This window comes from Eptatretus burgeri, chromosome 1 (genome assembly GCF_056783735.1).
Source record: "Eptatretus burgeri isolate ZD-2024b chromosome 1, Ebu_testis_v1, whole genome shotgun sequence".
NCBI classification, from domain to species: Eukaryota; Metazoa; Chordata; class Myxini; order Myxiniformes; family Myxinidae; genus Eptatretus; species Eptatretus burgeri.
This window is the reverse complement of record NC_140961.1, coordinates 79,958,344-79,972,944: the sequence shown is the minus strand read 5'-3', so window position 1 is coordinate 79,972,944 and position 14,601 is coordinate 79,958,344. Positions and strand designations below refer to the sequence as shown.

The following is a 14,601-nucleotide window of genomic DNA, read 5'->3' as shown; positions in this document are numbered from 1 at the left end:
TTATGTGGGTATGCACACAGTCTCCCATTTAGACAATACCATTGCAAGTCATTGCCTGCAATCTGGCCACAAATTTGATTTTGATGGGACCTGTGTCCCAGACAGGACATCCAACAAACAACACAGTTTGTTGATGGAAGCATGGCATGTGAAGAGCCAAGAGGGTGGTTAACTGGGGAGATGGTGGACATACCCCCATATATATATATATATATATATATATATATATATATATATATATATATATATATATATATATATATATATATATATATATATATATATATATATATATTCCTGTGTGGGGTTGGTGTGAAAAAATATTCTGACTCAACCTTGGACTCAAACCCAAACACCTCATGACTTCCACGGTGACAGCCCACTCAGCTATTGAGTCTTCAGGATGTGCTCAGAAATTTCTCACATGAACAGTGCAAGCTTTATCATGGCTGATGTCTTATGTGTCTGCTCATCAGACTGAATGTGTGTGCATTTGTGTAAGTATATGTATATTAGAGATAAATCTCAGAAATTTAACAAACAGGGATATGCTGGTCTTTATTTTGACAACCTCAAAAAGGATGACAGGCTGAATCAACCCATCTGGTGTTAACTCAACAGAACAACAGGGGCTTTAATTCAAGACCCTAAGATCTTCAGACAGCCAACTTCACCATAATGCCAACACCAGCCTTATTCAAAACTGTAGAGCTCAAATGAAATACTATTACAGTTGAAGGATGTTATATGTCAGAAATACCTGAAAAAATATGCACAAATCAAAATTCACTTGTTGAAAAAGTATCAAGACCCTTAGCTCAGAGCTTGGTGGAAGCACCTTTTGCAGCAATGACTTCCATGAGTCTGTTTGGGGAGATTTCCACCAGCTTTGGACAGTGAGATTATGGAGTATTTGCCCATTCTTCACGTGAAAATTACGAGAGTTCTGCCAAGTTTGATGGGGATCGTCGCTGGACTGCAATCTCCAAGTCTCACCATAAATGCTCATTTGAGTTGAAGTCAGGACTCTGACTGGGCCACTCAAGAACATTTATTTTCTTCTGATTCAGCCACTCCATTGTGGCTTTAGCTTTGACCTTCAGATCAATGTCCTGCTGAAATGTGAATCTCCGATCCAGTTTCAGATTAATCGCTGACTCAAGCAGGTTTCTCCTGTAGCAGGTTTCTCACTGAATCACTGAATCTCACTTTTCTCACTGACAAATCCGTACATCACGGATTCTCCTGTACTTTACACCATCCATTGTCGCTTCTATCTTGACAAGCTTGCCAGTCCCTGATGCTGAAAAGCAGCACGATAACAAGATGCTGCCACCACCATGCTTGGCAGTGGGAATGGTGTTTACTAGTTGATGTGCAGTGTTAGGCTTGTGCCAGATGTAACGCTTTGAATTTAGACCAAAAAGTTCAATTTTCTCCACATGCCTACAGTATCATTAAGATGCTTTTTTGCAAACTCCATACGAGCTTTTAGATGCATGTTTTTCAGTGTTGGCCTCTTTCTTGCCACCTGTCCATGGAGGGTAGCTTTGTGAAGGGAACGGGATATTGTTGATTGATGAACACTGACCCCCATCTCGGACATATAGCCTCACAGTTCTTTCAAAGTAATTGTTGGATTTACAGTGACATCCTGAACCAGTTTCCTGCTTGCCAGCTGCTGAGTTTGGATGGGCAACCTGATCTGGGAAGAGGCTGGGTGGTATGATACGTCTTCCACTTCTTAATGATGGATTTCATCATATTCAAATGGATAAGGAGTGATTTTGAAATCTTCTTTTAACCCTCTCCTGAACGGTGCTTCTCCACCATTTTATGTCTGACTTCTTTGGAAAACTCCTTGGTCTTCATCTTTGCCTTGTTGGTTGACCAAGTGATTTGCACCTTACAACTACTTGGATAAGTTGGAGAGCATAATTTTTTAAGTTAAACCACTGATTACTTACATGTGAAACCTCTTACACTTATTTTGTAACCTTTCAAACAAATACTTTGCTCCTGAAGTGATTTAGGGTGAATTAAACAAAGGGTTTGAAGAATTATACAACTGAGAATCAACTGATTCTCTCTGTTGATCTCAGTTATTCACATTTTATCTGCAGTTTTTTTTTTTTTAGCTTTATCACTTTGGAGTAGTTTGTGAAGACGTCATAATATTAAGTTTGATTTGAAAGTATCATGAAATAAGCTCAGTTGGTATCAAAATGTAAAAACTTTGGAAGAGGGTGAAATATTTTGCAGGCCACTGTATGGGTAACTGGACTCGGTGATCTATGGTTATTGTGTCTGCACTGAGTCTGGGAGGTTATTGGTTCAAACTCCAGCCAAGTCATACCAAAAACTTTAAATATGGTATGTTTTGCTTCCTGACTTGACACAGCATTTGAAGGATAGAGCATGGACAAACAATGCTGGGAAGCCAATGGCAAACCACCCAGTATAATGCTTGCCAAGAAACTGCTTTGGCAGCACTCATGCTCTATAAAGAGTTTGGTTTGTCAAAAAATAGTGTATATGTGTAGAGAGAAAAAAGAGAGAGAGAGGAGGAGGAGGAGGAGGAGGAGGAGGAGGAGGAGGAGGAATATAAGAGAGCATGTCATCACCACATTTTGAGAAAAATGATGCTTATTCATCACTAAGCATAAGAGGAGTGATTCATCACTGGTGTCATTGATATATTGTTTTCCGAATCACTCTTCTTATGCTTACAATTATTATTTAGAGCAATATTTTTGGACTTTGGGATGGCACATGTAAATCGAAGAGTGCGTTATTCTGCCCATCATCACCATGTGATCAGAATCATGAGCTTCTGTCAAGGAGGAATGATTCATCAGTTGTCATTGTTCTCTTCATTTCCAACCCTTATTTTTTTTATCTCAAGCTTTTTTTTTCTGACATTATTTTTCAAGATTGTCTCAGTTGCACTTTCTGTAAACCTTAAATAATGAGTAAAACGTGCTTCCTCCAGGAGCAAAATATTGGGTCAGTGAATCACTTACCAAAGCACAGGAGAGGAAAGCAGATGTTGACGTGTGTTTTCAATCAACAAATATGTCTATACATATCGAGAATGAGCATGTTTTTGTATGAAATATGATAATTTTCGCTGACAATTCGCATTAATACAGGATGGAGTTTTCGATGTAAGCGATATTTTGTACATATAAATTTAAAAGGTGTGAACAAAGCTACACAAATATAAATATGTACCATAACTTGGATGACTTTTTTTTTCAAAATAGGCATCATCATCCCCTCCCCCAATACCCCCTTACTCCAGCCGTTAGTGGTTAAAAGTAAATGTGCAAATTTTGAGGTAATTTAGCAAAACTGTTTTTGATTCTAGGAGGGCTCAGACATTTCTAAAAACAGAGAATTGCCCAATTTTAGTATGAAGGTGTGCCTTTCATTTGTAACGAGCGTTTGGTTTACTTTTTTGAAAGAAAAATTCAAATGGCATCTTATATTTGGGGACACATTTGAATTGTGTATGGTACAGTATATACGAGTATATAGCAAGATATCTTATATGTCATCTAAAGTTTATTTATAAACATGAATATGCAATACTTATTTTGAATATATAATATTATACATGCAGGAAGTCCTAAACTTACGAAGGGGTTGTGTTTTGAACAGTTGTTCTTAAGTCAGATGTTTGTAAGTCGGATCTCTGTTTCCCATGGACTCTGCATTATCAGTTCTCCAACCAAGCCAAGAAAGCCTATTTAACATGCAATTTAACATGTAATTAAGCTGAAATATTGTACATTTCCAATAAATTAGAGGAAATGACTGATTATGTTCACCAAGTGGAATCCTGCCTTACACTCCAAACTCTCCATCTATGACATACAAAGCCAACAACACACATGGCTTCCTCCACTCTCGTAGCCAACGTGGGGCTCTCAACAGAATAACACTCCCCACCCCTCCCAATCTACTTCCTTCACAATCCTCTTGAGGAAGTTCTTTCATTCAAACTCCTTGGTCTCACTAACAGCTTTGATCTTTCTTGGGCAAACCACATTTCAAAGTTGGCCTCCAAAACCAGCTGCTGACTCTGTCCCACAAAGTCCTTCTTCCACAGATTGATGGGGTACTGTTGTTGAGTAGTTTCAAAGAAAATTGTGTCCATTTTTTTTTCCTTTAATCCAATATGCCATATCATGTGACCTCTCACATCCGAGTTATCATTCATATATTCTCCATGAGGAGTCCCTCCTATGTTTATATTGTGTATGTTTAAGTAAATGTGTACATAATTACCTCTGCCACCGAAGGCGGAGGAGGTTATGTTTTCACCCCTCTCTGTTTGTGTGTTCGTTTGTCTGTCCGACTGCTTGGCTGTTTGTCTGTCTGTTTGTGTGCAGGATATCTCAAAAAGTTGTGAACAGATCCAGATGAAATTTGGTGGGGAGGTTGGGTGTGTGATTAGAACGAATTGATTAGGTTTTGGTGAAGATCTGTATCTGGCTACTATAATTTTTAAGTGATTCCTCACCATTGAGAGATCGGGCCTAAAATGATATGTAGCATGATAACCCAAAAAGTGGTAGACGGATTCGGACAAAACTTGGTGGACATGATGGGTGTATGACGAGGAAGAATTGAATCAATTTTGGTGAAAATCCGAATCCGGATCCGGATCCGATAATATTTTAAGTAATTCTTCACCATTGACAGATGGGGCCAAAAACAATATATATATCATGATATCTCAAAAAGTTATGATTTGATTCGGATGAAACTTGGTGGACACGTTGGGTGTATGACAAGGACAAATTGATTCGATTTTGGTGAAGATCTGATTGCATCTACATTCGAGAATTATTTAATTTTCAAGTGATTCTTCACGATTGAGAAATCGGGCTAAAAACGATATATCGTATGATATTTCCAAAATTTATTGGGCCCAATATGTTCTCGTGGATCAGGCATTGGGTGGCAGAGGTATGTGCTCTACCGAGTGTCCTTCTAGTTAATAATACAATTCCTGTGATTAATAAAAGGTGTCGGGCATGTGTTTATAAAGATCTCGTCGTCCTGCCCCAAGTGTTAATATATATGCCCGCCTTCCTCCCCTCCCTGTATTATCGAATCTCCCCTGTTGTAATCTGTCCTTATACGGTCTTCATCGTTAAGTTTATAGCCAATCGGCATCGATCTTTGCCTGAAAGACTGTCTTGACTAATAAGCACGTGTCGTTTGCAGTCCCACTTGTCCTGTGGGAGTTAATAGACGCCGTTTGTTCTCTCTCCTGGTTGGTTCCTGCTTGGTTTGTGTGTCCTCTTCGTGGTTCTTGCCTGCTGTACCTTGGTTCTTGCCCTGTCCTTTGTGGTTTTGTAGTGTGTGGTGGATCGGCAATGGGCTCCCAGTCCATAGTAAATTGGCAAATTAATCTGGTAGATTGGCCACGGTCATTGTCATATTTGCCGTGGTTGTGTTTTTAAAACACCAATTCATGCCAAATTAAACCAGCAGGTACGAGGAAATTTTCGACTCTTACCTGCCGGCAGCATGACTGTCCTGGAAGTCATGTGGTCATAGCAATACCTTTGCCTTTCTGGTAAACCTACCCATAACAGACAACTGATACCTGATGCACTCACCCATTTCTTTTTAACATTTATTTTCTTTTCATTTAATGTCTCTGACCTCAGAGGTGTTTCATTTTATGGTTATAACTGGTGAAAAACTTGACACATTTTTGTTTGTAAACCAACTTTGTAAGACATATACTTCTCAATGGTCCAATGGTCACATTGTTGACCTCTGTCAGCCATGTTTATTCACCAAGCCTGAAAAGTAAAAATAAAAATTAAAAAATAATTGATTCAGACTGTTTTAGAAATAATTTTTTTCATTCCTGTTTACGCAGTACTTGCGGATCACTGAATGTGTATGAATGTGTAATATGTATTTCTAGTGATGCTTTGCCCCGTGACTCAAAGACAAAGGTCAATGTTTGGAAGATCTTCCACAGTTAATGTTGAGTTCTATGAAAATGGTTTTATTATATTCCAGCCAGACAGACAGTGCTTTTGGCTCATCACAACATGGTTATTGAGCTGAAGCGAGAGAGGCCATAATAAAGACTCCTTGTTCTTACCCGTGTGAGTGGAAAAAATATTTCACCTTATGTATAAAAATGAAATCTCAAGCCAAAAGTTTGTGAGTCTGGAAGGGTGTTTTATCGGTTGTTTTTTCATGCTCTTCAGTCTTTGCTATACAAGTTGCATTTAATACTATTCTAATTTTCATTGCAGACTAATAATCTACCCACAGATTATGAGATTCACTCATGGAATAAAACAAAAATGGTAAGGCTCTATTTTTCACCAAACAATTGCAATTTCATTTGTTGAGGTCAAAGTTAGTGAAATATTCCTCACTGAGACCTGCTTTTGCAGTGCAATAAAGAAGATGTGCAGAATTTCCTGGAGAAAGCACAGGAGATAATTGAAATTTTTGATCGAAAGATGAAAAACGAAAGTTTTATAAAGCAAGACATCTCTAAAGTGCAGAGGAGTGTGAAAGACTTTTCCACATGCATCAGCATGGAAACTTTGGTGCGTACACACGTCAATATTCAACCCCTTGTAGCTCATGTGATATTGACGATAATATCGCCTACTCTGTCATTAAAGTCGTCTGATCTCATTAATAATTGCTCTCCAGATAATCATTTCATTGTTTCATGTTGAATTCTTTGTTTTTTATTCCACATGACATGATCTCTGCATGCGGTATTGACTTAATACGCTTGACACCCAACAATAGTGAGAATGTTGTCACTTGCCGATTTGTCATCGTCTGGAAAGCATGCATCGGATCTTTGTTTTCAAAACCATTTTCTTGCTGCAGTCATATGGCGTACATTGTATCAAAGGCTAACCTTTTTCTTGGCTTCAAAATTTTTTAATCATGTAACATCATTTTGGCAACTTTGGCGACTCGAACATAAATATTGAGCAACACTGTGATGTTTGTCACTGTATTAATCACTATTTATATTATTGCTTTCAGGCTCAAAATTTTTGCTTGCGGTTCCAGCCCAACTTACCCCAGAACTTTTTTGGGGACTTGCACAGCATAATGCTGAATATATCTTTGAATATACCTGCTCCACAAAACAAATGCCTTTGCTTCCTTGAGTTTCTGACGAGTCCAAAACCCACAAATGATATGACAGCAAAATCCACTACGGTCCCAAACACGGGTAAGTGGTTTCAGCATAACACCATTTCTCTGCAGAGTGTTTCTACAAAACTAAGTTATCTGCTTAAGATAGAAAGAAGATAAATCTTCAGGGCCTTTAGTTGGTTTGAAAGAGTAACTCAAGAAAAGACTTCGTTTCTTGAATTAATAATAATTCAGGACTCTACAATTTGCTTTTCTTTTTAGAAAATGTTTTTGCAGTGACAATCATTTTAGCACAATACTCCTGATAATCACACTTACTCTTGCTTACCACTCATGCCTCTTGTCCGGAAGCAGACTCGTGCTGGTTCTTGTAACCTATCCATTCACTGGAATGGCTGGACAAACTCAGTGGGAGTTTGAAAAAGCTGGCCGGTGATGCCTACCATTACCAAACTTTTGATTTAGCATTCTGGAGATGTTTTTGATGACGTCAATGCCCATACATCATTGCATTTATTTGGTAAACGTCATTGATATCCATTGCTTAGAGCCTTTTGGCTACATTGGCTATGTTGGCTGCCTGCTGAAATACAAGCACATAATCGAGACATTAATTGTCATTGCTACATGTGAGCAAGGCTGTTGTTTTCCATGATGTGTCACAAGAGTGCAAAAATCTTTAAATAAAATCTTGAAAACTCTGCAGTGCTTGTCAACATCCAATGAACATGATCGCAAACTTGTAGACCCAAATATACTTTCTGTTCACTTGAATTGACACAATCTTGGAACCAAAGATGGAATGAAAGTACAATTTGTTGCTTTTGTGTACAACAATTTACTAACCGTGATAATTATTGAGTTTGCCTTTTGCAGCTCCCAAGTAAATGGGAGCCTTTTGTAGCTACATAACATCCTCTTATTTTCATATTTTATGGCTATGTTGACATCAACTACTACTAGAGCTAACTAACGCTTTTCACCCCTCCACCTCCTATCCCCCACTTCCTTTTCGCTACTCTTATTTTTTTTGGTTTATTCTCCCACTGTGCAAAGCTGCATTTCCATCAGCCCAGGTCTGAATACATGACATTAATATACATGTTCCCTTACAATGAACTTCATTGTAGGAGGAGGCCATGAGGCCAATCAAACCTGCACAGTGGTTGCCAAACTATGGTTGTTTGTCCATGCACTATCCATTTTAAATGCTGAGCGTCAAGTAAAGAAGCAGCATGTACTATTTTTAAAGTCTTTGGAATGACTCAACCAAGGTTCGAACCACTGACCTCCCAGACTCAGAGTGAACGCTCAAACCGTTACACCACTGAATCCCACGATAATGAGGATAAGGTGTTACTGACAAATACATGCAACAAATATGCATTGAAATGAGTTTTCCACACATATTTGTTCACACGATCATTCATCCAAATTTTGAAAGAATTTAAAGGTTTCTGCTATAAGCATGGAATATTTGTCATGCGTTTTTCACCCTACAATCAACAGGGAAACCACTAGTATTGTAAAAACATTAGTTTTTATCTTTAGGAAAAGAGATAAATCTGACTGCTGCTAACTGATGCCTCCACCTGCAAATTCAACTAAATATCAGCGGTCACAAAGCGATCGCCAAGGGTAAGCCTCCACCTACAATTGGGGGTATGTTTACCCTTGGCGATCACCCGTGACTTGCCCTTGGACTGCAATCCAATGATAGCCATATTTTATTCGGACCACCATATCACCTTGACCTTCAACATTTTGGTCAAGGACACGAATCAAATATCAGGTGCACAACTTCAGTGCAGTTTTACTATTATGATGCAAGAACATCTTGGCAGGCCAAGCAGTCTTTGAGATTTTGCATTGGCAAACTTGAGCAATGACAAAAAAAAACGTGTTTTTTTTTTTCAGACCATCATTTGACCTCGACTTTTAACTCGGAGGGATATGATGTAAATTAAGCATAAATTCGACTCTTTCTTGACTATCTAGAGAGGGCAATTTAATTTTGATTAGACAAACCTTAGTCGAGTTGTGGTGAAAAATGTGTCTCCAATTGGGTCATGGCCTTAAAATTAGGTCAAGGTCAAATAAATAATGTCACCCCCTGCATACTTTTTTATTTCCATTTGTGATGCAAAAAAAAATTCATTCCAAAAATCTTCAGACATTAGCAGAAAAAGGGAGAACATCCTCAATAGTGGTTTAGTACTCAAAGGGGTGTAAGACCTTGAACTTTAACCCAGAGGGGTATGATGTAAATTAAATTTAACTGTACTTGCCATATCCTACCTAGGGAAGGAAATTTCGTTCTGATTGGACAAACTTTAGTTGAGTTATGTTGAAAAATGTTAAAATGTCAATAATTAGGCCATGACCTTAAGTAGATCAAGGTTTAAAAACATGTCAACCCTGGATACATTCTATTCACATTAATGATGCAATATTTCATTCCAAAAGTCCCAGCCGACTCAGAGATACAGCTTGAAATTGATACAGAGTGCTTGAAGAATTTTTTTTATAAATGGTGGTTTACTCCTCCGAGGTGTCTAAGAAAATCTGTGGTTACATGAAAACTTGGAGGTGCCAATTATAGAAACAAACCCGAAAACTGCAATAAGCCTTCCCCAATGCTATAGGGGAGTTTTAGTAAGATAATCAGGCTTGTTGTTATGCACGTTTTCACAAAAAAATTGCTTTGCAGTATCTTTACATCCTTAGCATTGTCCCCAAATACAACATAAACTCACCAAACGATTTTACTTTGGTTTTTGTTGTTTTTTTATGGTGCATTTTCCTGCTGTGGTGTCCTTGGCAGACTTTTGATATCAGAAACCTTTAAATTCTTAAAGAATTTGTGTGAATAATCATGTCAACAAATATGCACGGCAACTTCATTTACAAGCATATTTACCTCCGCCACCAAAGGTGAAGAAGGTTGTGTTTTCACCACTTTCTGTCCATTTGGCTGTTTGTCTGTGTCTGTGTGCGCAGGATATCTCAAAATTTGTGGACGGATTTGAATGGAATTTTGTGGACAGGTTGAGTGTGTGACAATGACAAACTGGTTAGATTTTAGTGAGGGTCCAGATCCGGATCCGACCACTAGAATTTTTTAATGATTCTTCACCATTGAGAGATGCGGCCAAAAATTATAGAAAGCACGATATCTCAAAAAGTTGTGGGCGGATCCAGATTAAATTTTGTGTGCAGGTTGGATGTGTAACAACGACAAACTGTTTAGATTTTGGTGAAGATCCCGATCCGGATCCGACTACTAGAATTTTTTAAGTGATTCTTCACCATTGAGAGATCGGGCCAAAAATGATATATAACACGATATCTCAAAAAGTAGTGGATGGATTCGGATGAAACTTGGTGGACTGGTTGGGTGTATGACCACGACGAATTTATTTGATTTTGGTGAAGATCCAAATCCAAATCTGGATATGATAATTATTTAATTTGTAAAGTGATTCTTCACCCCTGGGAGATAGAGCCAAAAATGATTATATCGCATGATATGTCACAAATGTATTGGGCCCGATATGTTCTCTTGGATCAAGCATTACATGGCAGAGCTATGCGCTCTACCGAGTGCTCTTCTAGTTATTGCATGTATTTGCAGTTATTGCAGTTATTGCCAGGAACACCTTCGCCCAGTGTGTGTTCGGTTAGCAAGCGGCTTGCTATCGCTTACAAAGTGGCTTGCTTGATTCAAAGCGCTCAAGCGAACACCCCAACAGAACGGAGTGCTCGACACCACTTCACAACATGGCAGTCTCCACGTAAACAATGCTATCGTGGTACTTGAGGAAATGCTGTCAAGAACGTCATTTTCAGTTTTACTCGATTCTCTTGTGACAAATTACCCAAACAAATTGATTGTGTTAGCAGTGGCTTCAGAGTACAAGGAAGAGGAAGAGAAAGATAAAACATACCCATCGGAGATGGGGAATCCCCCACCATTGAAAAATAAAAAAATTTAGGCCCAATTTCACGATAATGTCATTTTTCAAGATGGCTGCCTGGCGGCCATATTTGATGTTCGACATGGCCGAAATTCAATAGCAACCTACTTTGTTCCGTTACCTACATTTCCAGCAAGTTTCATCAGAAAAGAAAAAAATTAGAGCCTATATCGCGATAATGTCGTTTTTTTCAACATGGCTGCCTGACGGCCATATTGGATGTCCGAGCGGGCCGAAACCATGTTGGAAAAAGTTCCCAGGGGTGAGGAACGCAGTAACCAAAATAATTTAAATCAGATAAGCGGTTTTCCATTTATTATAAAAAACATTTTTTTCAAGATGGCCGCCCCAGTCGGCCATCTTGGATCCGGCCACGCCCAAAATCAATAGGGTTCTTCCTTTTCAGGTCGTACATGTGTGACCCAAATTTCAAATCGATATGGGGAACAGTTTATGAATTATCGCACTCACAGCTCTAAATGTTGACGCCCAGCCAGCCAGCCGGACGGACGGACGGACGGATGACCCGGGTGACAACAATATCCCCCTTCCGCCACGCGGCGGGGGATAAAAATCAGAAGGATGAGCCCACTGCGTAGCTTATATATGGACCCATCACTGTGCATTTGGGGAGGGATTTTTCATGTTTATAGATCTTGAAGAATTAGGATGAAAAGTAGAAGAAACAATTAAAGTATGAAATGCGCATCATTGGTTGTAGTATCATTTTGAATCCAATTACGGTGGCCATTTTTTCTGACAAAATGAAAATTGCTCCATTTGCTGAGCGGCTTGCAAAGCGATTTTCAAAGTGGTTGATACAGAATGACTGGCTTGAAAATCAATCGCAAGCTGCTTGCTCACAGAACACACCTGGCAGGTTGTGGTGTGACTTGGTGGTGTAAAGGTTAGAGCATTTGCTCTGAGTCTCAGAGGATGGTGGTTTGAATAGAGGTTGGTGGCTTGAAGGTGGTTTGAACCCTGGCTGCGTTTAAGTATTTGCTTGGCATTTCAAGTAAAATCTTTGTACTAACATTTTAATGAAATATAGTATTGAGGTGCAGTTTTGTGTCAGAAATTAACACTCCTTATAAGCTTTACCAATGTTTGGCAGAAAAATTTATGGGAAAAATTTAGTCGCTTGCTCTGCATAGCACCATTTTTGATCCCACCAGTCAGAAAAAAAAATGTTGATTTGTGAATGAGCCTCCAAAAGGATTTTTTTCCCCTCTAAATTTTTTTGATCTCGGCATACGTGTTAGTGGGATTCCACTTTCACAATTAATTGAGTAAACGTACTATATCCACAAAACCCATTAATTTATTCACTGCCCACATTCGGCCTCGATGTTCAAGGTGTACGAATCAATACACAGATTTTAAAATACCTGTAGTTCTATTTACTGCGACTGATACGAACTTGCCAATGGAAATGAGGCATCAGAAATGGAGCAATGCAGCATCATGTCCCTGAATGAGGATTGCCCTGTATACCATACAAAGTTAATGTAGTTGAATTGAGAGTGCCAGGATGAATTAACTTTTGTTCTCCATGAACTTGATAGCTGGTAGTCAAGTTGACATCACTTTAAAGTTTGCCTCGTGATAGACTGATCTCAAAATTGAATCATATATACCATGTTGATTTGTTTCCTTTTTCACACTACTTTTGCATGTCTCTTATGTACTTGTTTCCTCTGCTCCATTATTATGTTGACATTTGTCCTTTTGCTCTTTAATGACCCTCAAACTTGAGACATAAGGAAACGTCCTCGTCTTCAATGGGATGGTGGTTCAAGGTTAATCTTTATATTTTGCTCTACATGATCGTAAAATAATGTCATATCACTGAAAGTGATACTGCAAACATCTGACAATGACAATGCGCATAACAATTGCATATCATGTTTAACATAGTCATCGTAATTAAACTTCCGAGCCGACACGCAGGAAGAGTATTGTTCTTGTTAGGATTATTATGTTGTTGTTGTTATTATTATTTTTATTACTAGCAGAGTACGCGCCCCATGGGTAATCTTGTTCCAAGCATCCAACACATTCTTCTGACACATCCCTTTATTTAAGCAGCGTATAGGCAACAGAGCGCTGCTTCGATCACTCCCGAAAATAAAAAAAATAACCCGGGTACATCATGGTTATATCGCTCAGATAATTCCAATTGCACTGGCTAATAGACTGACACCAGAAGCCGAAAGCCTGAAGTCTGAGGCCGATACGTATTGTTGCCTTCAAAAGGTCCATATTATGCCGACAGGCTCCAGCCTTTCAATATTTGATGATCCTTTCAACAGTCACTTGGGTTATTTTACACTGAACAGAAAACTTATAGGGAGGGCATGACGATTGTGAATATGACACTTCCAAAGCAGTTTTAAGCTGACCAAAAATGGCAGATGGATTTTTTTCAGGTTACAATTCTGGGTGGCATCAGGACAGCTATCCAACCAATGATATGGAGTGGACATACATACATTTTACATTTATACACACACACACACACACACACACACACACACACACACACACACACACACACACACACACACACACACACACACACACACACACACACAACTAATATTATAGTCCCACCGATTTTTATTTGGTTTTTGTGAAACGACTTTTGAAAAAACTGTCACAGCTGGCTATGCCATTCTGCACACATTTATAGCACACCCTTGGAACTTAAATGCATGGAGTTTGTTTTTTGAATTTTGTCCTACATTGGTGGCATCTTTGATTTTGTCGCAAAAATAAAACCTTGTTTTTCTCCAGAACTGCTTAACCAATCGCCATATAATTTAGCATATAGCTTAAGCACATCCATGCAGTATTGACATGTGAGTCTGAAGTTTCTGCTCTAAAAACTCTGGAATCTTGCGATTGGAGGAAAATTTTACATATCGCAAAAACTGGAATTTGACGAAATAAGGAGCTTCCGAAATGTCCTTTGGCCTGATGATGCTGAATGGGCCCAAAATTAACCATACACTTTGTATTCTTTCCTGCTGTTGCCTATCTCTTTTAGCAATGACTCTTGGTCTCTGAGGGAAAATTACCCTGAAAGTTTGACTTTTATCAAATTGGATGAGATCATTGAACACCTTATGAGCTGTATTGCATAGATTGTTGATGGATGCTTTATATTTTGAATTTCATGAGATAAAATGTCCATCTCCACAAGCAATGCCTCATTGCTGGTAGTCAAGTTGATAGCTGGTAGTCTTAATTAGGCACAGGCAGATCTCTTCTCAGGCTTGGGACACGTACTTAAAAAAAATGTATTCGAGGTCTGATAATTTTTAGCAGTCATTGGTGCTGTGTCTTTGACTCGAATGCTACAAAATTTGGAAGGATCGCATGTTTTATAAGGTTTTTATGGTTTTATCACATTTTCTGTGATAAGCAACTGGCACACCTGAATGATTACGGT

At 38.7% G+C, this 14,601-nt stretch overlaps 2 protein-coding genes across 9 annotated transcripts in view; one reads left to right on the top strand and one right to left on the bottom strand.

Moving 5' to 3' along the window:
- LOC147034822 (uncharacterized) overlaps positions 1 to 14,601 on the bottom strand; it is a 497,607-nt gene that overhangs the window by 436,007 nt on the left and 46,999 nt on the right. The gene's annotated exons all lie outside the window — the stretch shown is intronic.
- Positions 1 to 14,601, top strand: part of LOC147034823 (uncharacterized) — a 54,478-nt gene that overhangs the window by 33,383 nt on the left and 6,494 nt on the right. For 7 of the 8 annotated variants that reach the window (XM_085890305.1, XM_085890276.1, XM_085890312.1 and 4 more), the window contains exons 4-6: positions 6,294 to 6,347; positions 6,438 to 6,596; positions 7,054 to 7,246. In XM_085890305.1, coding sequence (XP_085746431.1) covers positions 6,294 to 6,347; positions 6,438 to 6,596; positions 7,054 to 7,246 — 406 coding nt within the window. The remainder of the gene's footprint in view (positions 1 to 6,293; positions 6,348 to 6,437; positions 6,597 to 7,053; positions 7,247 to 14,601) is intronic. The other variant, XM_085890291.1, reaches the window with a different exon arrangement.